Source organism: Salmo salar, chromosome ssa18 (genome assembly GCF_905237065.1).
Source record: "Salmo salar chromosome ssa18, Ssal_v3.1, whole genome shotgun sequence".
NCBI classification, from domain to species: Eukaryota; Metazoa; Chordata; class Actinopteri; order Salmoniformes; family Salmonidae; genus Salmo; species Salmo salar.
This window is the reverse complement of record NC_059459.1, coordinates 32,529,097-32,555,316: the sequence shown is the minus strand read 5'-3', so window position 1 is coordinate 32,555,316 and position 26,220 is coordinate 32,529,097. Positions and strand designations below refer to the sequence as shown.

At 40.8% G+C, this 26,220-nt stretch overlaps 2 protein-coding genes across 7 annotated transcripts in view; one reads left to right on the top strand and one right to left on the bottom strand.

The window, feature by feature from the left end:
* The window catches only part of LOC106560244 (collagen alpha-1(XIX) chain), a 242,966-nt gene extending 224,363 nt beyond the window's left edge, over positions 1-18,603 (top strand). For 4 of the 6 annotated variants that reach the window (XM_045701046.1, XM_045701045.1, XM_045701043.1 and 1 more), the window contains 3 exons: positions 203-340; positions 10,782-10,859; positions 12,188-18,603. In XM_045701046.1, the coding sequence (XP_045557002.1) occupies positions 203-340; positions 10,782-10,859; positions 12,188-12,306 (335 nt within the window). In that variant the 3' untranslated portion in view covers positions 12,307-18,603. Of the gene's footprint in view, positions 1-202; positions 341-1,717; positions 2,364-10,781; positions 10,860-12,187 lie in introns of those variants that run through there. The other 2 variants (XR_006760420.1, XM_045701047.1) reach the window with 2 other exon arrangements.
* Positions 18,604-19,647: 1,044 nt separating this feature from the next.
* The window catches only part of LOC106563052 (collagen alpha-1(IX) chain), a 36,536-nt gene continuing 29,963 nt past the window's right edge, over positions 19,648-26,220 (bottom strand). The window contains exons 30-32 of the mRNA XM_045701764.1: positions 24,069-24,257; positions 23,877-23,954; positions 19,648-21,290 (exon numbers count right to left, since the gene is read on the bottom strand). Coding sequence (XP_045557720.1) covers positions 21,094-21,290; positions 23,877-23,954; positions 24,069-24,257 — 464 coding nt within the window. The 3' untranslated portion in view covers positions 19,648-21,093. The remainder of the gene's footprint in view (positions 21,291-23,876; positions 23,955-24,068; positions 24,258-26,220) is intronic.

Sequence of the window (26,220 nt, the reverse complement as noted above, 5' to 3'; positions counted from 1 at the left end):
ACGAACAAAAAAACACAATCGGTTGAGGACACGTAAAACGCCAGCCTTCTTCCCCGACACCATTGTTACAATGATACAGAATGTGAATTGTCTATTACTTGTAGAGAGTGTTGGTATTATTATGATACAGAATGTGAATTGTCTATTACTTGCAGACATTGTTGGTATTATTGTAATACAGAATTTTTATGTCACTCACCAGAGAGACTATCAAGCCATGCCATGCAGAAGACGCCGGCAGCCATTTTAGCGGCGCAGGTTCGACAGGGTTCTCCCGGTCCCCCTGGCAACGACGGATCCCCAGGGCCTCCAGGGGAAGAAGGCCCCCCCGGCCCTCAAGGTAAGAACCACAGGCTGCTAAAACCACTGGAGACATAAAGTAATGCTCCTCCACACTCTGTCTCACACCAGCATAATAGATCTACATCTGAATAGAATATAATAAAATAAGTTCTGTTCTACTCTACTCTACTCTACTCTACTCTATTGTTATTTTCTCTTCTCTTTATACCCTTCTCTTCAATTGTCATCTTTTCTGCTCTACCCTAATCTGCTCTGCTCTACTCTACTCTGCTCTACTCTACTGTGCTCTACTCTATTCTACTCTATTCTGTTCTATTCTACTCTATTCTGTTCTACTCTACTCTACTCTATTCTACTCTATTCTTCTTTTCTCTTGTTTTTCTTTTATACTATTCTTCTATTTTCATCTCATCTGCTCTGCTCTATTCTACTCTACTCTGCTCTGCTCTACTCTACTGTGCTCTACTCTACTGTGCTCTACTCTACTCTACTCTACTCCTCTCCTCTCCTCTCCTCTCCTCTCCTCTCCTCTCCTCTCCTCTCCTCTCCTCTCCTCTCCTCTCCACTCCACTCTCCATTCCTCTCTACTCCTCTCCACTTCTCTCCACTCCTATTCTCTCCTCCCTTCTCCTCTCCACTCCTCTCTACCACCTCTCTCCATTCCTCTCCACTCCTCTCCACTCCTCTCCTCTCTTCTCCACTCCACTCCTATCTTCTCCTCTCCACTCCTCTCTACCACCCCTCTCCTCTCCACTCCTCTCTACTCTGACCACATCTGCTACACTATAACCTGACCTGAAGTAATACATAACAGGTCCAAGCTACTTTTTGAATGAAGGGAAGTTGTGTATGTGTGCAGGTGTATTCACAGGTTATTACTGAGTTTGGTGGTGTACGTTAGCTCACCTGAGTACCTGCCTTCAAGCCAGTAGCAGGGGAGCTCAGGTCACTGAGTTGAAACAAAAAGGATCTTACAGTCTAAATTGAATAAACAATGTAGCTTCCAATACCCAAAGGCCCTGTAGTTATGTGTTGTGATGGAGACAGAAGGAAGAGAAAAGTACTACTCTTTTAGGGAAGATGTGTTGCTGAAACGAGAGAGTGAGGAGAATTGGAAAATATACTTGCTTTCTTTCAGAGGTTGTTTGTGTGGACGTCTGGGGGACTCAATGAAAGTGAATGGACACTTCTGTGTTGTAAGGATTCGTAGGTATTTCTCTCCTGCTAGCCAGATATATCAATACAGACTGAAGGGATGAGATGGAGAGACGTGGGGGAAGGGAAGGAGGAGTGTGGTGCTGTTGGTGAACAACATAGCTGAGCCGTCTCTCTCTCTCTTTCTTTTTGTCTTTCTTTTTCTCTCTCTCTCTCTCTCTCTCTCTCTCGCGCTCTTTCTCTCTGTGATAATATGAAGACAAATGAAGAATTGGGCGGAGAATAAGAGAAAGTAATATCAGTTTGGACAGGAAAGAGCACCACGATTGATACCTCACTCCCCTCAACTCCACGAAAAACAAAGCTCTGGTAAAATGTAAAAGGAAAGGTGCGAGGGAGAGAGGGTGGAGAGTGGACATCCTTTATCAAACCCTGGGCAACTCTCTGACTGCTCAGCTCACACAAACAACCTCCTTCATCAATAACGACTCTGACTGCTCAGCTCACACAAACACACTCCTACATCAATAACAATTTGATTTGCTACCTCTATAAGACATTGAATAGAATTACCTAGCAAGCTGCGCCCACTGTGCAGTCTCTTATAGGTCCTCTTGTAAGAGCCATGCAGGTTCTAGTGATGAATTATACTGCTAAACATATAGGGGCTTTGTGGTTCCATGTAGATCCCGTTTCAGAGCAATGTTTATAAAGAGAGTCATCGATTGAACCCTTTTTGGTTCAATATAGTACCATCTCTTCTAGCAGTGCCATGTGTCCTATGGTGACAGGGCAAATAAAATGCCATGGAATGTGTTGGTCCTTATGTCTTAGAGCAGGGGTGGGCAGCTCCAGTCCTCCAGGGCCTGATTGGTGTCACATGTTTTCTCCATCCCTAAAAAAACACAGCTGATTAATCAACTTGCATTCTAAACGGAGGATCATGATTAGGTGATTATTGGAGTCAGGTGTGTTAGCGGGAGCAAAAACTGTGACACCAATCAGGCCCTCGAGGACTGGAATTGCCCACCCCTACTTAGAGCAGGGACATCTAGCTACCTCACAGTGTTCCGTTTATCTAACTACCAGTGTTAACGTTGATACAGTATAACTGACTACGAGTATGATAATATGCGGCTGTCAACAATTACAATGTAACTACCAAGTGAATGTATTTAATCTACTGTGTCTAGACCATGTTTCCCAAACTGGGTCCTGGGGACCACAAGGGGGCATGTTTTGGTTTATGCCCTAGAACTACACAGCTGATTCTAATATTCAACTCATCATAAAGCTTTGATTATTTGAATCAGCTGTGTAGTGCTAGGGCACCAAAACGTGCCCCCCTTATGGTCCCTAGGACCCAGTTTGGGAAACGCTGGTCTGGGCTAATCGTATTCATCATATTAAGTAACAACTGACCTGTTTCTATTGCTTTAATGGTTTTCCCTGTTTGATTTGATATGCTTCAATGTCCTGTCTGTTGATTTGATATGTTTCAATATCCTGTCTGTTTGATTTGATATGCTTCAATGTCCTGTCTGTTTGATTTGATATGCTTCCCTGTCCTGTCTGTTTGATTTGATATGCTTCAATGTCCTGTCTGTTTGATTTGATAGGCTTCAATGTCCTGTCTGTTTGATTTGATATGCTTCAATGTCCTGTCTGTTGATTTGATAGGCTTCAATGTCCTGTCTGTTTGATTTGATATGCTTCAATGTCCTGTCTGTTGATTTGATATGCTTCAATGTCCTGTCTGTTGATTTGATATGCTTCAATCTCCTGTCTGTTTGATTTGATATGCTTCAATGTCCTGTCTGTGTATTTGATATGCTTCAATGTCCTGTCTGTTTTATTTGATATGCTTCAATGTCCTGTCTGTTTATTTGATATGCTTCAATGTCCTGTCTGTTTGATTTGATATGCTTCAATGTCCTGTCTGTTGATTTGATATGCTTCAATGTCCTGTCTGTTGATTTGATATGCTTCAATGTCCTGTCTGTTGATTTGATATGCTTCTATGTCCTGTCTGTTTATTTGATATGCTTCTATGTCCTGTCTGTTTATTTGATATGCTTCAATGTCCTGTCTGTTGATTTGATATGCTTCAATGTTCTGTCTGTTGATTTGATATGCTTCAATGTCCTGTATGTTTGATTTGATATGCTTCAATGTCCTGTCTGTTGATTTGATATGCTTCATTGTCCTGTCTGTTGATTTGATATGCTTCAATGTTCTGTATTTTTATTTGATATGCTTCTATGTCCTGTCTGTTGATTTGAAATGCTTCACTCTCCTGTCTGTTTTATTTGATATGCTTCAATGCCCTGTCTGTTTGATTTGATATAATTCAATGTCCTGTCTGTTTATTTGATATGCTTCAATGTCCTGTCTGTTTGATTTGATATGCTTCAATGTCCTGTCTGTTTGATTTGATATGCTTCATTGTCCTGTCTGTTTGATTTGATATGCTTCAATGTCCTGTCTGTTGATTTGATATGCTTCAATGTCCTGTCTGTTTGATTTGATATGCTTCAATGTCCTGTCTGTTTGATTTGATATGCTTCAATGTCCTGTCTGTTGATTTGATATGCTTCTATGTCCTGTCTGTTTATTTGATATGCTTCAATGTCCTGTCTGTTGATTTGATATGCTTCAATGTTCTGTATGTTGATTTGATATGCTTCTATGTCCTGTCTGTTTATTTGATATGCTTCAATGTCCTGTCTGTTGATTTGATATGCTTCAATGTCCTGTCTGTTGATTTGATATGCTTCAATGTCCTGTCTGTTTGATTTGATATGCTTCAATGTCCTGTCTGTTTATTTGATATGCTTCAATGTCCTGTCTGTTGATTTGATATGTTTCAATGTCCTGTCTGTTGATTTGATATGCTTCAATGTCCTGTCTGTTTGATTTGATATGCTTCAATGTCCTGTCTGTTTGATTTGATATGCTTCAATGTCCTGTCTGTTGATTTGATATGCTTCAATGTCCTGTCTGTTTGATTTGATATGCTTCAAAGTGGTTCTAATCAAAATGCAGCTTCTTCCTGTAACGGCTGTCTATGGAAGAAGTGGACCAAAATGTGGCGGAGTTAGGGTTCGTCATATTTAATGTCACGAACACTATGCATTTGCAAAAACAACAAAAACTGACAGCCAACACAGTTCTGTCAGGTGCAACCACATTGACAAGCACAATTACCCACGAAACACAAAGGAAACGTAGGCAACTTATGTGTGACTCCCAATCAACCACAACCCTCTACAGCTGTGCTTGATTGGAAGTCACACGGCCAAAATCAATGAAACAATAAAAAACACACACTCCCTTCTGCCACGTCCTGACCCAACTATACCCTCTACTGGTCAGGACGTGACACTTCTTTACTAATAATTATTTGTTGGGAAAATCAAGAGGAAAATGTTTGTCTCTTGGGGTAAATCAGAAAGAAATTCAACAACTTTTTAATTCTGCCGTTGTTGACTTGTGCCTCCTCTCCTCCATGTGGCTTTGGGAGAGAGAGAGAGGGAGAGAGAGAGGGAGGGAGAGAGAGTGAGGGAGAGAGAGAGAGAGAGAGAGAGAGTGAGGGAGAGAGGTAGGTAGAGAGGGAGAGAGAGAGGGAGGGAGAGAGAGAGGGAGAGAGAGAGGGAGAGAATGACGGAGAGAGTGAGGGAGGGAGAGAGGGAGTTTGGGCTAATATTTTCTCATTATGTCTGTCATCCTCCACTGGAGAGCATCTCTCCTCTGGAATATCCAATTTGACTTCCTCTCAAATGTGCCAAAATGAAGAGTTTATGAAGAAAAATAACCCCTCTGCTGGATTCACACTCTCTTCTTGACTCATGGATTTGATATGACTTGGGGCTATGATCTGTCAAACTATTGAAGTACATCCATAGACATAGATCCATGGATACAGGTTCCAAATGATGTTCATTGTGGGGATGGGGGATTAGGGGGTTTGTAGATGTTCTTACATAACTTTGTCACTGTTTGATGTTATCATTATTGGGTCATCTTTGCCATTTATTTCAAATTTTTTGACTTATGTCATTATTTTTATTGACCTCTGTCACTGCGTTTTTAACTTTCATTGTATTTTCTAAGATATTATTGGCTTTCTTCCCATACACATGTACCATATTCAAGATTTAGAAATCCGTCATGCTTGTTTTACGTTGACATTTATTTGGCCGGTTTGCCATATTACGATTGTGTATTACACCTTGCCATTCATCTTGGGTTTGTTCATTGTTTTGTTTTGTTTTGTTTTATCTAATGTATTCGATGCACTAAGCATTTGCGCCTACTATTTCAGAGAGAGTAAAAAACACATAAAAGCTAATAAAAGGAATACAGTCAGTAGCCAGTAGGTATGAATGCATTGATTGTATTGTAAAGCCATGAGGCAGGTGTGGATGCTTAGTGAATCAGCCACTAAGTACAGTCTACAGTTCCCTTTCCAGCATCTAGGCAGTTTCTTAATCACTGTCATTTACACAGCAGTGTCCCCCTGGCTCTCTGTGCTGCTTTCTGTTGGTCAATGAAGCTGGGAAACACAATGCTGCTTGTCAATATATCTGATGGATGTCGGTCCCCTCAGTGGATCAATACTTCATGTCCTCTTCATTTCCCGTGGGCCTATGCAGTGGTTTGATGTTTTAAAGGTGAAATCTGGGATTTGTACAGCAATTTTTTTTTTACTTTTAAATTAATAATATATAGCCATTGATTCCTAAAGAATATAAGTTATGAATGCCTCATGAGCTTAGTAGAACTGTCTTACACTGTCAGTGTAATTGTAAACAAACACTGTATAGCTTCAAAATGTGGTTAAAACGATCATTTTGATCTCCTGGATGGTCAGTTCTTGCATCCATAGCTCCGTCTATGAATTTAAGAGTGGTTACATTTATTCAGCCACATCTCTCAGCTGTTATACCAACAAAAGTGGTGGGGCTGGAGCGGCCGCATTGTTGTTGTTTGAATTACGGACTACAGCTTTAAGGTACAGTGCTATTCTTTCCCATGGAATGCTACAGTATGCCAGCTCCCTGAGTGAGGGTTGGAGGTGCCGTGCGTGTTTGAAAGGAGACTCATCATAGTCTGCTCTGTGTGGAATGTCTCTCACCAGGAATCCATTTTAGGAAATTCACAAGCCTTTTCTCTCTGAGATGTTCTCTGTCTTGTAAACAGCAGCAGCAGAATATTTCACAGTTTCCCCTTTGGGCTTGGCTGGACGGCAGTGTACACACTGCTTAATACTTCTCTCAGTCAGTGTTTCTGATTGCTTCCCAACTCTGGACCTGAGACTCAGTTACTTTAAGGTACATTTTGGGGGGAAATGGTGTGCGTCCCAAATGGCATCCTATTCCCTATATAGTGCACCACTTTTGACCAGAGCACTATCAAAAGTAGTTCACTATATAGGGAATATGGGTGCCATTTTGGAGGCAGACCCTGTCTCCCTCCCTCCAACCAACCAACCAACCAACCAACCAACCAACCAGCTCTCATGTTCTGGGGCTCAATTACTTTAAGATGCCTCTTGGATAAAGCCCTCCTCTAGCTCCTCAGCCCCTCTCACCTTTTGATATTGTTTGTGATCTACATTTGCTATTGCAGTGCTGTTGTTCTGTAGACTAGTTCTCCTATTCTCTCCAGTGCTTGTCATATTATCAACCTGTCTGCATGGAGAGATGACAGTTGCATTTGTGTACTGTAAGTGTTTGTGAATTTGAATGAGAAAAGAGTACAAAAGGATACTAACTCGCTTGCCAGCCTCGGGAATATGCTTTCATTTCTCTGGCCTGCTTGGCCGGCCTCTGTCCTGCTGCATAATGTGCATGAGCTTGTTTTTACTGTGTTAAGAATGGTCTGTTCAGAATGTAAAATGTAATAATGTATTCAGTATGTCTAGTTATTCATTCCCCATCCCTTTGAAAGGACTTGAAGTAGACAGGGTTTGAGGGTGTAAGTGGTTGGATGGCTTTTAGTTGGTTAAGGAGTTAGAATTGCTTGTTCAATTCATTACATTTTGGGGTCTACCTTTTTAAAGTGTGATGTGAAATTCAAGGCAGTGGAAGGAGCTACAGTACCACTTATAGAGGCATTTACATTACCACTTCTTCTAAACGGACCAAACGCTTTTCATGAAATACTGACAGAAGGTTCAGGAAGTCAACTTCATTCCTTTCAATAAGGTTTCATGCTGATTCTTCTCAGAGCAAGCTTCTTCGTCAGAGCACTTGCCATCAGTTTGTTGATATTAAATGATTGTTTCTCTCTTCCTATTTCTCTATTAAGAACGTCATTGATCACACAGTGAACACCTTGTGTTGTTAATCCTCCTTCAGGAGAATCTCTGTTTGACTCCTGACTTTGACCCTCTTTGATTAAAACTGCGTTTGCATTCCAAATGGCATCCTATTCCTTTTATATTGCACTACTGTTGGCCATAGGGCTCTGGTCAAAACTAGTGTTCTACTGTTGGCCATAGGGCTCTGGTCAAAACCAGTGTTCTACTGTTGCCCATAGGGCTCTGGTCAAAACCAGTGTTCTACTGTTGGCCATAGGGCTCTGGTCAAAACTAGTGTTCTACTGTTGGCCATAGGGCTCTGGTCAAAACTAGTGTTCTACTGTTGGCCATAGGGCTCTGGTCAAAACTAGTGTTCTACTGTTGGCCATAGGGCTCTGGTCAAAACCAGTGTTCTACTGTTGGCCATAGGGCTCTGGTCAAAACTAGTGTTCTACTGTTGGCCATAGGGCTCTGGTCAAAACTAGTGTTCTACTGTTGCCCATAGGGCTCTGGTCAAAACTAGTGTTCTACTGTTGCCCATAGGGCTCTGGTCAAAACCAGTGTTCTACTGTTGGCCATAGGGCTCTGGTCAAAACTAGTGTTCTACTGTTGGCCATATGGCTCTGGTCAAAACTAGTGTTCTACTGTTGGCCATAGGGCTCTGGTCAAAACCAGTGTTCTACTGTTGGCCATAGGGCTCTGGTCAAAACTAGTGTTCTACTGTTGGCCACAGGGCTCTGGTCAAAACTAGTGTTCTACTGTTGCCCATAGGGCTCTGGTCAAAACCAGTGTTCTACTGTTGGCCATAGGGCTCTGGTCAAAACTAGTGTTCTACTGTTGGCCACAGGGCTCTGGTCAAAACCAGTGTTCTACTGTTGGCCATAGGGCTCTGGTCAAAACTAGTGTTCTACTGTTGGCCACAGGGCTCTGGTCAAAACCAGTGTTCTACTTCTGGGAATACGGTGCCATCTGGGATGCAGACAGCATCTTTGCTCTGTTTTGAATTCTTCAGAGACTCTCGCTTGCAGTCAGGCAGGCAGCTCTCTTGCTGTCAGAAACACACACACACACACACACATGCACACACATCCAACACACACACACACACACACACACATCCAACACACACACACACACACGTCCAACACACAGACACACACACACACACACACACACACATCCAACACAGCCTCCGTTGGCTCGGTGTGATGATGCATGTTTTGACAGCATGCCAGAAGACAGATGATGTATCTCAAATTGCACCCTATTCACTATATAGTGCACTACTTTTGACCAGTACTCATAGGGCTCTAGTCAGAAATAGTGCACTATGTAGGAGAATAGGGTGTCATTTGGGATTTAGGGAGTGTATTATTATTTAATGACCTGGGATTTCTTTCTGAGCAACATATTTCTACATAAACTGCAACTGCTGTAGTAGTGGATACACCTCACATTAACAGTTACAGTAACTACCGTAGTAGTGGGTACACCTCACATGAACAGTTACAGTAACTACCGTAGTAGTGGGTACACCTCACATGAACAGTTACAGTAACTACCGTAGTAGTGGATACACCTCACATTAACAGTTACAGTAACTACCGTAGTAGTGGATACACCTCACATTAACAGTTACAGTAACTACCGTAGTAGTGGGTACACCTCACATGAACAGTTACAGTAACTACCGTAGTAGTGGATACACCTCACATGAACAGTTACAGTAACTACCGTAGTAGTGGATACACCTCACATGAACAGTTACAGTAACTACCGTAGTAGTGGATACACCTCACATGAACAGTTACAGTAACTACCGTAGTAGTGGATACACCTCACATGAACAGTTACAGTAACTACCGTAGTAGTGGGTACACCTCACATGAACAGTTACAGTAACTACCGTAGTAGTGGATACACCTCACATGAACAGTTACAGTAACTACCGTAGTAGTGGGTACACCTCACATGAACAGTTACAGTAACTACCGTAGTAGTGGATACACCTCACATGAACAGTTACAGTAACTACCGTAGTAGTGGGTACACCTCACATGAACAGTTACAGTAACTACCGTAGTAGTGGATACACCTCACATGAACAGTTACAGTAACTACCGTAGTAGTGGGTACACCTCACATGAACAGTTACAGTAACTACCGTAGTAGTGGATACACCTCACATGAACAGTTACAGTAACTACCGTAGTAGTGGATACACCTCACATGAACAGTTACAGTAACTACCGTAGTAGTGGATACACCTCACATGAACAGTTACAGTAACTACCGTAGTAGTGGATACACCTCACATGAACAGTTACAGTAACTACCGTAGTAGTGGGTACACCTCACATGAACAGTTACAGTAACTACCGTAGTAGTGGATACACCTCACATGAACAGTTACAGTAACTACTGTAGTAGTGGATACACCTCACATGAACAGTTACAGTAACTACCGTAGTAGTGGATACACCTCACATGAACAGTTACAGTACTCAGATCTCCTTACATCAGTTGCCTTGATGAAATAGGCCATTGGTCTTCCTGGAAACCACATAGAGAGGAGTTGAAGGCCGTCCACAGTGTTGAGACTATTGTGTTGCTGTGATGTTGACAGGGACAGTACAGTATTGAGAGAGAGAAGAAGCACTGTTGGTACCAGATGTACACTAGAATATTCAGGCTGCATAGGGTGGACATGAGATGACTTATTCTCCACTTCATGCTAAACCACTCGTCACAAATTCTTTATGCATAAACACCATGGGATTCATCTACCTCTGGTCTTGTTTTCCAATACCCTGGTCCCAGATCTGTCCATCTCGTTGTATAGCCAACTGGCATGGTGCTATGTTTGGCATGACAATGACCATAACAGTTGGCAAGGCAACATAAACTGATCTGGAACCAGGCTACCTGTTGCCCTCCTATGGCTGGGAGTCCAGTCCAGTCTGCTGTCTTTGGCTGGGAGTCCAGTCCAGTCTGGTCATTGTCTTGTGTTTCTTTCCAGGGTACAGAGGTCAGAAAGGAGAGAGGGGTGAGCTAGGTCTGGGGATACCAGGAGCTCCAGGTCTGGCAGGTCCACCAGGTAACAGCTAGACACCACACACACGCACGCACGCACGCACGCACACCCACACGCACGTGCACGCACACGCACACGCACACGCACACACACACACACACACACACACACACACACACACACACACACACACACACACACACTGCTTTGAAGAACTGGTGAGATTATGCTAAGCCCTATAGCCATTGAAGAGCAAGAAGGAAAATGGAATGTAAACCTGCAGCAACCATTCCATCATTGTGTTTAGTATGAAGTTATTTCATATTTACACATGGAACTGATGCTTTATGAAAGGGGAAAATACCAGTATACCATCATTGTACGGCTTTAGTTGTAGAATCCTACACTTACTTTGGGTAAAACTTTATTTCTTGAACCCTCCGTTATAAACTTGTTGTCCTCAGGGCCCCATCGAAAATGAGACCATGGTCTCAATGGGCTCCCCTGATTAAATAAAAGTAAAACATTCATTCAAATAAAAAGCTGACTGTTTATAACCTCTGTTATGTCATGCTTATGGCAGCGTTATGTCATGGTTATGACAGTGTTATGTCATATTTATGGCAGTTATGTCATGGTTATGACAGTGTAATGTCATGTTTATGACAGTTATGTCATGGTTATGACAGTGTCATGTAGCCCTTATGAAGGAGGGTTCAAGTAAAGTGTAACCGCCAGCTCTAACATGGACAACAGTTCATCATGAGGTCGTTTGATGTTTTCCGATTAAAAACATGAGTAATTAGTAAGCCAACAGAACTAATGAGCAGAGTTACTCATAATGACTTGCTCTCTTACAGAGGTACCAACAGAACTAATGAGCAGAGTTACTCATAATGACTTGCTCTCTTACAGAGGTACCAAGCTGACACAAAACAATTAGTATATCATCCCTGATAGGGCGGTTATAAAAGAAACATGCACTTGAATCTCTTATTTCCGTTTTATCAACTCTCTCACTATTCAGCGTGATCTCAGAGAGATTCTTCTCTGCCGGGAGCGAAGCAGCAAAATCTTTCATTCTGATCTTTTTGTGCAGAACATTAACTTTTTATTCTGATCTGTATTGAGGAGGGTTTGTGTGTAAAGTATGCATGAACGTGGGTGTTTTCATCTCCTTTTTAAGAGTTGCAGTTAGGCACATGAAAGCAGTTTTGTTAGCTGACTAGATAATACTGTTCCCAGTAATACTGTTCCTCTGATAACATCCTGTTTTCCTTCATGGTTTATTTGATTGATTAAACAATCACCCAATGGTTGCGTCCAAATAATCTCTACTTCCTCCTGAAGTTCACTACTCCCCACAAATGTGAAATTGTTTTTGTCTGCAGGTGAACCTGGAAGCAGTATCCAGGGGCCACCGGGCCCTTCAGGTCCCCAGGGACCTCATGGTAAATGTGATCCCAGTGACTGTCTCCATCCATCCTCTCACTCCAGACGGAACGGCTAGGGGCCCCCCTCAACTGATAGGGGACCCTTCAACGAATAAGGGCCCTCTCAATAGCTAGGACCCAGGGGCCCCCTCCACCCATCCAGCCTCCATCTCTCTACAGCAGTCAACCATAGACACAGGAGCCGGGCGTGTGGAGCCTGATCACTCAGACAGCTCATATCAGACAGACACTATCGTCCTTGTGGTCAGTTTTACATTGAAAACACTCATCCTCTGTTATTGCTTTACATGGGAAAGACTCACAACCAGAAATAGATACAATAACAATGGTGTAGGATGAAATTTCCCATAGACGCTGATCTTGGGTCAGTTTCGCATTTTCCCCACTAATTGTTAAGATTAGCATTGGGGGAGGGTAAGCTGTTCCTAGATCTGTACCTAAGGGAAACTTCACCCTGGAGCGCTCGGCTTTTGGTTTTCTTATGACCATAGAAGCATTGAAATGCAATTATTTGTTACTTTACGTTGATGGTTATTCTATTCATTTTAAATGTGTCACAGTCCATTATTATTGTCATTATAGCTATGATGATCATATGAAGTACTGTTTCATTTATTTATTGTTTTCACAACTCCCCTGCTGTGACCTGATGCATTCCATATTAATTCACATTAAGTCTTTCGAGGCAGTAAATTAATTTGTTTCTTTAAATAATACTGTCAGGAGAAAACATTTTCTCAATGATTTGTCAATGCTTGTTTATGGGGATAGCTATGCACACGTTTGGTCTCATTTGATATTTTCGTTATGTGTGTGTGAGCTGGTAAACAGGCAGTCTGAAATGTGAGTGTTTGTGTATGACTAATCAATATTCTTAGTGTGAACTGTTTATGCATACCAAAGTGAAGGAGGTTCATATAACATGAATATATTTATGAATATATATTTCATATATTAATATATATTTCATCAATGAAAGGGATATTTGTGAAACGTATTAGATTGAAGCTAGCTACATGATTTGATCCAGTTACATAACATAATGAATATCTTGTAGTGTAATTCATTACTAGAGCTTTGCTCATAAATTTTATAAAGTTTTGAGAATGCTAAATATTCTGTGTTTCAAAACCTACCAGTCAGATATATTGCATGATACTGTTGTAATTGTAAAGGGATGGTCTTGTATCAAAACAGAATACTGGGTTCCTCTCTCGTCACACCCTACACTCTAGGTACTTTATGTCAGGCGTTACTCACTGAGATCTCTCCACATACTATACACCTCAACATGTAGTGTTCATAACAGACTAATTGAGTAGCCTGCTAGATTGGGTTCTGAGTTCTGATATTATTCAACAGGTAACATCGCCTGACTGTTGCCATATCTCAAGACAACCAGCACAACATGATCAAGGGTAAAACACTAGCTTAATGCCAACTGAATGTAGTTTGTGAAGGCTTGGTCAAGTTGACATTTCTTCCATGTACAGTTTATGTGTAAGTGTGTATATTATGCTAATGTCGTATCACCTCACGTTCACATGAAGTTAGCCGCGAAGACTTCAATGTAGATTTCTTGCAGTCATACATATGGCTAACATGAAGTAGGACAGTTTCCCTTTATCCATGGTCTTGTCTCCAAAGAGGGCAGACAAATACATGTCAAATACTACAGCGATTGATTGAAATTGCCCAGTACAATGAAACCAATAGAATATGGTATGATTGGAGATGTTGTTACATCGCTGCTCTTTTGGCAACATGGTCTCATTAGAATATGTCCAAAAAATTGTGCCATTTAACCACGTTCTGTGGACGTATTACTAATTCGTCACTAAGTTAGACGTCATGATGACATATTAGCTACTTATATGTCACTAAGTTAGACATCACTTATAATGACATATTAGTTACTTATATGTCACTATAATGTCTGCTTATGGGGTCAGATTCATGATGTGAGTCAGCTTTTATTGTTTACATGGAGAGTATACAGCTGATTCCTCCATCAGAACTGTGTGTACATCAGTCTACATGGAGAGTATACAGCTGATTCCTCCATCAGAACTGTGTGTACATCAGTCTACGTGGGAGTATACAGCTGATTCCTCCATCAGAACTGTGTGTACATCAGTCTACATGGAGAGTACACAGCTGATTCCTCCATCAGAACTGTGTACATCAGTCTACATGGAGAGTATACAGCTGATTCCTCCATCAGAACTGTGTACATCAGTCTACGTGGGAGTATACAGCTGATTCCTCCATCAGAACTGTGTGTACATCAGTCTACATGGAGAGTATACAGCTGATTCCTCCATCAGAACTGTGTGTACATCAGTCTACGTGGGAGTATACAGCTGATTCCTCCATCAGAACTGTGTGTACATCAGTCTACATGGGTGCTATGTGTATATTTAGATTTTGAAGCCATAAGAGGTGATCTTTCTTATCTAATAACAACACTGCAATATTTTACTTCTGAGTTTTCTTTCTTTGTTTTCTTGGTGGGTCTTTACTTGAACTCTTATTTTCTGAAAGTGTTTTTATTTTTATTTTTACCATATCTGTACATTACTGCTCAGATACGTATTTCTCCCTCAACTCTTCGACCATGTAGCATTGTTTGTCACTGTATACATATATATTATGTTGCTGTGTCTTAGACTGGAGGTTTTTATATTTTATTTGTTGTGTGTCTGATTGGAAAGTAATAAGCTAAGAATCAAGGACATTCATTAAATATCTATGTGTTCTTTCTTCACAAATGTTATCAGAGTGCTCTCTCTGTCACTCAGGCCTCAATTCAATCAAACATGCACTTAGGTGTTTCATTTTGCCCCAGTGACCTAAAACCGTACCTTTTTGTGAAAAGTCACGGTAAAAACAGCCGGTAGACTGTCGTCATAGAGATCGATAAGATGTGTGTTTCCAGACACATTCAGTAGTTAAACAAAGGTACTATTCAATAACTCTATTATTGTCGTCTCCTAAACCCGACCCTAGGCAGTACTGGATACAATGCGTCTGGGAGACTAATACTAATGTATGTTTGATTGGATATGTACCCTCAAAGGCAATGATTTAAGTTGGAGAAAGTACGTGGGTGGAGATGACACTTTGTGATGTTTAAAATGTCTCTTTTGCCTTCTTTTATCGGTCTAAGGCACTGCATCACAGTGCTTGAGGCGTCACTACAGACCCGGGTTTGATCCCAGGCTGTGTCACAGCCGACCGTGACCGGGAGACCCGTGAGGCGGCGCACAATTTGGCCCAGCGTTTTCTCTGACACATTGGTGGGGCTGGCTTCCGGGTTAAGCGAGCAGTGTGTCAAGAAGCAGTGCAGCTTGGCCAGGTCGTGTTTCGGAGGACGCATGGCTCTAGACCTTCGCCTCTCCCGAGTCCATACCAGATTTGCAGTGAAGTGATGGGACAAGCCTGTAACTACCAATTGGATATGATGAAATTGGGGTTAAAAAGGGGTAAAAAATTCAAAACAATGTCACACTACTGCGCTCCAATTTCTTTGAGTTGGAGATTTTCTCTTAGTATTTCAGAGCATCAAATTGATTGAGGTTCTTTGAAGATGGCTTGGTGACAGTGGAGGCTGCTGAGGGGAAAACGGCTCATAATAATGGCTGGAACAGAACATATGTAATGGCATCAAACACATGGAAACCATGGAAACCATGTGTTTAATGTATTTGATACCATTCCGCTCCAGCCATTACTATGAGACCGTCCTCCCCAATTAAGTTGCCACCAACCTCCTGTGCTTGGTTATATGTATGGCTCAGGTCATTTTATGTCAATGAGGTAACTGCATATTCAACCCTTTGACTTTTACAGAAGACATTAGCTAATTGGTTAACAACATTGAGGCATTTCTTTATTTCCATGTCACACTGTTACTGCTTGCTCGTTTTGTTGGCATCTCAACGTGAACATTTTATGTGGCTAAATGATACTACCGGAAGTAAGACACAAAGGCTGCGTTTACTCAGGAAGCCCAATTCGGATTCTTTTGCCCAATTATTGGCAAAAGATCTGATTGGTCAAGAGACCAATATTACAGCAAAAGATCAGAATTGGCTGCCTGTGTAAACACAGCCATAGGCAGAATGTCACAGAATATGGTGAGCTGCTTCTCGTGTCCTTACTTCATTTGTGAGTGGACAGGGCCCTCTAGTGTTCATTTGAAGATTGTTTGCTATATTGATTAACATTTTATTTAAAATAATGAATCATCTGATGTGTTGTATTAACTTGTGCTAATTTCCACATTCCAACACCCGTCCTTAGATGAATGATGATGGCTTGACGTGGTTAGTTTGTTAGCCTTGAAACCAAGCTGAGATGTACCCTTTCACCATTGTGGATTCCAGGCTAGTAGTATGTTTTGCTGTGTGTGTTTTCAGAGCAAACTCTCTTGAAGGAGATCGCTTAAAGATCCAATGCAGCTGTTTTTATCTAAATATCAAATCATTTTTGGGTAATTAAGTACCTTACTGGGATTGTTTTCAATTAAAATGGTCAAAAAGAAACAAAATAGCTTTTTAGCAAAGAGACATTTCTCAAGGAATAATTTTGCTAGGACTGTCTGGGAGCGGTGATGTCATCGTGCAGGCCAAAACTCCATCCCATCTTCTCAAACAGCTCTTACACTAAAAGTACAATTTCACAGTATTATTCCAACCTCACAGTTTAAAAAAAAATAATAATAATAATTATATATATTTATATATTTATATCAGGTTTTTGACTGCAGTGGGCCTTTAAGTCATGGTCATGAATGTTTTTCCTCTTGTTATGTTGAGTTGCAGAAGCATGTTGTAGTAGATGTTGTCATTTTAAAAAGAAATCAGCTTCAATGTTTACCCATTGAAGTAAATAGGTCAAGACAGTCATGAATGTTGTTTTTCCTCTTGTAACATCCAAGATGACTGCCTTCGTATTGAAGCTGAAGTATCAGTACATTGTTGTACACTTTAAAAGCAGCTTCCAGTCTCAATACAAGTCCATTTATACTCTGAAAGGTTGCCATGAGTTCTAGGTTCACCTGATTGTCTGCTTCACTATGGGTTCACCTCTAGGTTCACCTGATTGTCTGCTTCACTATGGGTTCACCTCTAGGTTCACCTGATTGTCTGCTTCACTATGGGTTCACCTCTAGGTTCACCTGATTGTCTGCTTCACTATGGGTTCACCTAATTTATTCTGTTTTCTCTGCTATTTGTCCATGGCATTCCCTGAATGATAATGAACAATCTGTCCATACCATAGTAGTAAAGCAAGGGGCCCTAGTTACCATGGCTGCTGCTGTGTAGCAGGGCTTATGAAAGGGATAGAAACAGAACAGCTCTACTAGCACTACCTACAGTACCTAGGTTGGGGTCAATCCCATGACAATGCTCTCATTTCAGGAAGTAAACTGAAATGGATTTCAATGACAAGAAATGTTATTTGTTTACTTCCTGAACTGGGTGAATTTAAATGGGATTAGCCCCAACCCTGCTACCTAACCTTGTTGCCTTCGGGAAAACACCTCTACGGTGTCCATATTAGGACAGTCTCAGTCTCATCAGGAGGTGTGTCTGTCCTAATATGGACACCATACAAACACTTCAAAAGCTTCATACAGAGAAGTTTGTTCAACTCAACAACCGATTCATTTTCACTGTTCTATTATCTCCATGGTCTTCTGAACTTGTCAGTCAACACTTTGTGGAGAAGAAGACCACTCCATGTATTTAGTATTTTCTTTTAACAGCGTGTTTTATCTCATTATCTTGGTAATTTATGTACTTTGTTATTTGTGTTTGAGTGTGATAATTGTTATTTTAATTTGATGGTCTACCTCATCTGAGGCTATACGGCTATGCCATACACATACTAGTTTAGCCGGCGTGATGTTACACTCTGGCCGTACCACTATCCTACTACACTGCTACTTTAAAGCTAACGGTTTAAATTCACCTCAAGACTGAAATGCTAAACGTAATGGATAGAAAATGGTGTTCACTATAGGCCTATTGAATTGGTGCCAAGCTAGTCATCTTTTCTTGATCATTTTTGAAAGCCTATACTTAGAAGTTGTGAACCACTGTTTGACCATATAGTAGAGGTTGTACAGCAATTTTAAGTGTAATATTTTTCCAACAATTCTTTTGACTTTACAGCATTCTGTGAAAACCCTGTTGATTTTACACTCTGATTACCGATACCTGCCTTAAATCTGTACGACAATAATTTCTTACATTTCATGTGTTTTATTTGCTTATAATGACCTACTCAGATTACACATTGGTGTGTCACTATCAAAATGTGAATAAAATACGATATCTTGCTGATGTGAAGTTTCTGCTTTCTTGGTGCTCCTTATGCTATATCGATAAAGAGACGGAGAAAAGTATAATTGGTGATTTGGATGATATTGTCATCACATATTTCTAGAAAGGTAGAATTTACTGAATATTTCTATTCATGATCAATTCCTTAATTAACTGTCACATGTTTGCGTTATATGAAACTATGTTTTGAATACCAGCTTGTCTATTATTTATGTCAATAAACTGATTCAAGAGCTTTTAAGATAATTTTTTATATTCACTTCATCAAGGTTATGTTTTCTGAGAAGATAATGCTTATTCTGAGTATTCCAGCAGTACATTTGAGTACAATGTTTAAAAAACTTCCTGAGAGTTGGAAATATATTTAAAACTGACCGCGGCATAGCTTTATTTGGAGTGAACAAAGTCACAGAAAAAAACACTTTTGAGAATTTATTTGAAATTTCTAGATCCTCCTCCTAGATATTTGTACAAACTGTGATGTCACCCTCAAATAGTATCATCATCATATAATAAAATAGAAACAACTGACTTACTTTTCTCCATCTCTCCAAAACCTGTGAGGATTTCACATAGAAATAGAATCGCATTGAAATTGCCATTCTAGTGACTTCATTTCTATGGGTGACATAGTACTCAACAGTGAACAGAATACTGTGAAGGGAATATTCCATTTATATTCAAAATAATAATCTCTCAGAATCCTCCTCACACTGTACAATGAGAACAAACCTCACATTCAATCATTAGGATAGTTCCTTTGTAGGAAATATAATTAACCACAATTGAAAACAATTTACAGAGATGCACAGCATATATGGAAGGTCAGTCAGTCAGTGGGGCTTGGTGTCAGTCCTATCTTCTATCTCTTTATTTAGATTTCTGGAAGGAAAGCAGGGGGCTGGAAATACACCAGGTACTTTCTGTACAAACTGAGATCACTGTTTTTCACCAGGTCTATCTTTGGTATTTGATATTTCAATATAGAACGTGATGATGCAGTACATTAGAAATACAAAAAAATACACTTTGGGCTAAAGGCAATCCTGGTATTGCTTTATGGTTTTACTTTATTGGGGAGGGATTAGCGTGATGTGATGTGGATGTGGATGGAGCCGCTGCTGAAATCAACATGTAGGCTATAGTATACAGCTGTTTCAGTGAGAGGAAATGAGGAAAGAGAACATACAAATACAGCCAGATGGTTAATAAGGACAGGAGTTTGTCTGGTGGTTAATAAGGACAGGAGTTTGTCTGGTGGTTATTAAGGACAGGTAGCATTTCTGGTGGTTAATAAGGACAGGTAGCATGTCTGGTGGTTAATAAGGACAGGTAGGATGTCTGGTGGTTATTAAGGACAGGTATTTGTCTGGTGGTTAATAAGGACAGGTGTTTGTCTGGTGGTTAATAAGGACAGGTAGCATGTCTGGTGGTTAATAAGGACAGGTAGCATGTCTGGTGGTTAATAAGGACAGGTGTTTGTCTGGTGGTTAATAAGGACAGGTAGCATGTCTGGTGGTTATTAAGGACAGGTAGCATGTCTGGTGGTTAATAAGGACAGGTAGCATGTCTGGTGGTTAATAAGGACAGGTGTTTGTCTGGTGGTTAATAAGGACAGGTGTTTGTCTGGTGGTTAATAAGGACAGGTGTTTTTCTGGTGGTTATTAAGGACAGGTGTTTGTCTGGTGGTTAATAAGGACAGGTGTTTGTCTGGTGGTTAATAAGGACAGGTGTTTGTCTGGTGGTTATTAAGGACAGGTGTTTGTCTGGTGGTTGTTAAGGACAGGTGTTTTGTCTGGTGGTTGTTAAGGACAGGTGTTTTGTCTGGTGGTTGTTAAGGACAGGTAATGGTCTGGTGATTATTAAGGACAGGTGGTTTGGTGGTTAAGGACAGGTGTTTGTCTGGTGGGTATTAAGGACATTAGGTTTACAGGGACAGTGGAATAAAAACAAATAGATATTGTCTTCAAAACAATCATATCTTAAAATAGAGCACCCTTTTCTGAAAACAACCAAAGAAAATAAGAAAATCTGTCATGTAAAAAACTGTTACACATCCAAACAGGTTCAGGATTATTATTGTTTGGCAACAAAATACTTAATTTTGTTTCGCATTTGTGGAAGTGGAAGACTCCTTCATATCCGAAAGAGATCTGGCTAGCACAGAACATTCTCACAAAACACTGCAGATACGTTAGAATGGGCCACTTTACAGCAACAGCCTTCAGAGTAGAGAAGCTGTGAGAATGTTGTGTGCTCCCAGGGTTGGAGTGGGAGAGCTGTCCATCTGCCATCTTAGTCTCTGTCTCTACCCCTCTCTGGGTGTAGGGCAGTGGAAGCTGGTGAAGGGAGGATGGGTCATAGTGATGGCTGTAATGGAATAAATGGAACAGAATCCAAGGTGTTTGAAACTGTTCCATTCATTCCATTACAGCCATTACATCCAGTCCTCAGATTTAAAGCGACACCAACCTCCACTGGGTGGTGGCTCTAGGTTCTAGTTCCCTCCGGGCCCTTGATGCTGGTGTCAATGTCCCCTGGTCTGAGGTTGCAGGACGATGGGTCGCAGTAGCCGTTGGGGCCAGCATTACCAGGAGGCCCAGGTACACCAGCCTGGCCAGGAACACCTGGAGGTCCTCTCTCGCCATCACGTCCCTCCTGCCCATAACCAGGCTTTCCGGGCTCACCTGTGGAGGTAGAAGAGTTAGAGAAGAGTTAGCTAGACCATCTTGCACCAAAGTAGAAAGTCCAGAACCTCAAAGACTCAAGACTAGAACCTCAAAGACTCAAAACTAGAACATTCTAGAGACTCTAAGACCAAAGGCGAGATCAATAAGGCTTCTGTTTGTGGCGAACATGTTGCCAGAGTAACAATTACAGTTGAATGAACATTCCAAAATGTTACTGTGAAACATCAAACAGCTACTTTTTTTAAAGGATTACTGTAACTTTTTAGCGACAATATTCAAACTGAAATTACTTAGCTATTTCTACATGGCCACTTGATTATTTTTTAGAAAGCAGTTTAGACCTGAAACAGACACTTATGTTCTCAGACCTTTTGCTAATGACAGCGAACGGTTGCGGCCAAACACAAACCAAATGGAATACAGTATGTTAGCAAACTCTTTCCTTGTTCAACGCACCTCAAGACTAGAATATCTACAACCTCCAAGACCAAGACTAGGATATCTACAACCTCCAAGACCAAGACTAGAACATTTAAAACCTCCAAGACCAAGAATAGAACATCTAATACCGCCAAGACCAAAACATTCCAGAAAATGTGTACATTTTACGTTTTAGTCATTTAGCAAACGCTCTTATCCAGAGTGACTTACAATTAGTGCATTAAGATAGCTAGGTGAGACAACAACACATCTCAATCATATCAAGTACATTTTCCCTTAAAAAAGTATTTTTTTTAGCCAAGTCAGTGCTATTAAGAAAATACAACCTCCAAGACCAAGACTAGAATATCTACAACCCCAACCAAGACTAGAATATCTACAACCTCCAGGACCAAGACTAGAATATCTACAACCTCCAGGACCAAGACTAGAGTATCTACAACCTGACAAGACCAAGACTAGAATATCTACAACCTCCAAGACCAAGACTAGAATATCTACAACCTGACAAGACCAAGACTAGAATATCTACAACCTCCAGGACCAAGACTAGAATATCTACAACCTCCAAGACCAAGACCAGAATATCTACAACCTGACAAGACCAAGACTAGAATATCTACAACCTCCAAGACCAAGACTATAATATCTACAACCTCCAAGACCAAGACTAGAATATCTACAACCTCCAAGACCAAGACTAGAATATCTACAACCTCCAAGACCAAGACTAGAACATGTAGAAACTCCAAGACCAAGACTAGAATATCTACGACCTCCAAGACCAAGACTAGAATATCTACAACCTGACAAGACCAAGACTAGAATATCTACAACCTCCAAGACCAAGACTAGAATATATACAACCTGACAAGACCAAGACTAGAATATCTACAAACTCCAGGACCAAGACTAGAATATCTACGACCTCCAAGACCAAGACTAGAATATCTACAACCTCCAAGTCCAAGACTAGAATATCTACAACCTCCAAGACCAAGACTAGAATATCTACAACCTCCAAGACCAAGACTAGAATATTTAAAACCTGACAAGACCAAGACTAGAATATCTACAACCTCCAAGACCAAGACTAGAATATCTACAACCTCCAAGACAACGACTAGAATATGTAGAAACTCCAAGACCAAGACTAGAATATCTACAACCTCCAGGACCAAGACTAGAATATATACAACCTGACAAGACCAAGACTAGAATATCTACAACCTCCAAGACCAAGACTAGAATATCTACAACCTCCAAGACCAAGACTAGAGTATCTACAACCTGACAAGACCAAGACTAGAATATTTACAACCTCCAAGACCAAGACTAGAGTATCTACAACCTCCAAGACCAAGACTAGAATATCTACAACCTCCAAGACCAAGACTAGAATATGTAGAAACTCAAAGACCAAGACTAGAATATATACAACCTCCAGGACCAAGACTAGAATATCTACAACCTGACAAGACCAAGACTAGAATATCTACAACCTCCAGGACCAAGACTAGAATATCTACAACCTCCAAGACCAAGACTAGAATATCTACAACCTGACAAGACCAAGACTAGAACATCTACAACCTCCAGGACCAAGACTAGAATATCTACAACCTCCAAGACCAAGACTAGAATATTTACAACCTCCAAGACCAAAACTAGAATATCTACAACCTCCAGGACCAAGACTAGCATATCTACAACCTGACAAGACCAAGACTAGAATATCTACAACCTGACAAGACCAAGACTAGAATATCTACAACCTCCAAGACCAAGACTAGAATATCTACAACCTCCAGGACCAAGACTAGAATATCTACAACCTGACAAGTCCAAGACTAGAATATCTACAACCTGACAAGACCAAGACTAGAATATCTACAACCTGACAAGACCAAGACTAGAATATCTACAACCTGACAAGACAAAGACTAGAATATCTACAACCTACAAGACCAAGACTAGAATATCTACAACCTGACAAGACCAAGACTAGAACATCTACAACCTCCAGGACCAAGACTAGAATATCTACAACCTGACAAGACCAAGACTAAGATTAGAACATAAAGAAAAAGTAAGCTACTGATGGTTCGCTTCTCCATGGCGATCAAGGATGATGTCACTCACCTGGTAGACCGGGAGGTCCTGGCTGGCCCTTGGCCCCTCGCACCGTGGGACCTCGGTCTCCTCTGTCGCCCATTTCACCTGCACCACACAGCATGTTAATTACAAGGGTTATTCGAAAACTCTTTGGGTACGTGAGCTGAATTTTGCTTTCACATTTTCAAATAACAGTAACATTACAAATCCTCTCCCCACCTTTGGGTCCTTTGAGTCCTAGAAGTCCTGGAGGTCCTTTGAGGCCAGGCAGTCCTCTTGCTCCAGCCTGCCCAGGGAAGCCACTGTCCCCTGGGGGTCCGGCAGGACCAGGGGGCCCTGGCTTACCAGGCAGGCCCGCTGCTCCAGACTCCGGCCTCCTTAGACTGGCAGCCAACTGGGCTAGCTGCTCTGTTGGAGCAAGAGGAAAGGGAATGATGAGCAAACAATTCATCAATCAAATGTATTAAAGGCCCAGTGCAGTCCAAAATTGGATTTTCCTTTGTTTTATATATATTTCCACACTTTAATGTTGTACTGTGAAATTGTGAAAATTAGGATAATTCCCTTTTAGTGTAGGAGCTGTTTGAAAAGACCGCCTGAAATTTCTGCCTCTTTTGGTGGGATGGAGTTTTGGCCTGCCTGGTGACATTACCAGGTGGTAAATCAGTTAATAGACCAATAAGAAAGAGAGTTCCAAACCTCTTTGCCATAACAGCTAGTTTTCAGTTTTACCCTCCCCACTCAGACCACTCCCAGACAGTGTTAGCAAAATTCTTGCTTGAGAAATGTCTCTTTGCTAAATAGCTATTTTTGTTTATTTTTGACCATTTCAATTTAAAACAATCACAGTAAGGTACTCAATTGTTTCCCCAGAAATGATTTGATATTGAGATAAAAATGGCTGCATTGGAACTTTAATGAAGGCCTTTTTATAAACGTTATAAAAATTGTAGTCCTCCCTTCTTATTCTTACACATTCAAGTCTGTCTCAGTAAATTGAGCAGAGTGAAAATAATTGGAAAACATTCAACTCTACGGGATTGGTGTCCCTAAACCAGGACAGTTGTTGCTCAATATGCGATAATGTGACTAGAAAACATTGTATACAACAGCCAACTTTCCGGGACATAGACATGTCTTATACGGGCAGAAAGCTTAAATTATTGTTAACTAACTGCAGTGTCCAATTTACAGTAGCTATTACACACAAAGCATACTATGGTTTGAGGATAGTGCACAACAAAACACTTTTATCACGGCTGGTGGTTTGATACATTCACCTCTGAAGGTAAATAATGTACTTACATTCAGTAATCTTGCTCTGATTTGTCATCCTGAGAGTCCCAGAGATAAAATGTAGTGTCGTTTTTTTATATTCAAATGTAGCAACTGGGTTCTATAGTTTGACCCCACTGCTGTCTCTGGCTCCACACCCACCCTGGTCGGCCATCTAGATCCATCATGATCTAGATCCATCATGTATGACATTCCTGGGAGTGTTAAACTTGCATTTTTTATTACCATAGCATTTTTGTATGTTCTCTATAGTTATGTACTTGAAAATGTATAAATTGATCAATTCGGCACATTTGGGCAAACTCCTGGCAGACTTGATGCAAAATATTGTGTAGTGAGGTAATTGTTCTCTGGATCAGAATGAAACTTTGCACACACACTGCTGCCATCTTGTGGACAGAATCTAAATTACACCTAGGATCCTACCTTAATGTATGGCCTTTCTCTTGCATTTCAAAGATGAAAATAAATAGAAAATGCATGTTTTTTTATTGTATTATCTTTTACCACATCTAATGTGTTATATTCTCCTACATTAATTTCACATTTCCACACACGTTAAAGTGTTTCCTTTCAAATGGTATCAAGAATATGCATATCCTTGCTTCAGGTCTTGAGCTACAGGCAGTTAGATTTGGGTATGTCATTTTAGGCGGAAATTTAAAAAAGGGTACGATCCTTAAGAAACTGAAAAATATATATGTGTATTTATGGTGCCAAGAGTTCAACATAAAACTCCTAAGGTTTTTGGCTATGGTATTTTACACTCCAAATTCCAGTCTTTGTTTTTCTGCTTTTAGCAAAAGTGCAGGTCCTCTGGAGGTGAAATACATTTTTCAGCACATTGGGTATAAAATAGTAACGAGTTTGGGAGGAGAGTAGTGGTAGTGGAAGGAGGGGGTGGGATACAGTAAGAGGAGGGCCCAGGGAGAGAGACAAAAAAAACAGGCTGCAACTTCAGCATTTCTGGGGTTCAGGAGTCTGTTATCCATCAAACTAACAAAGGTTGAAGCGTATTTATGATGTGTTTTTTTTCTGCTTCCCTCTCTTCAAACTGTCAAGCCAGATAGGCTAT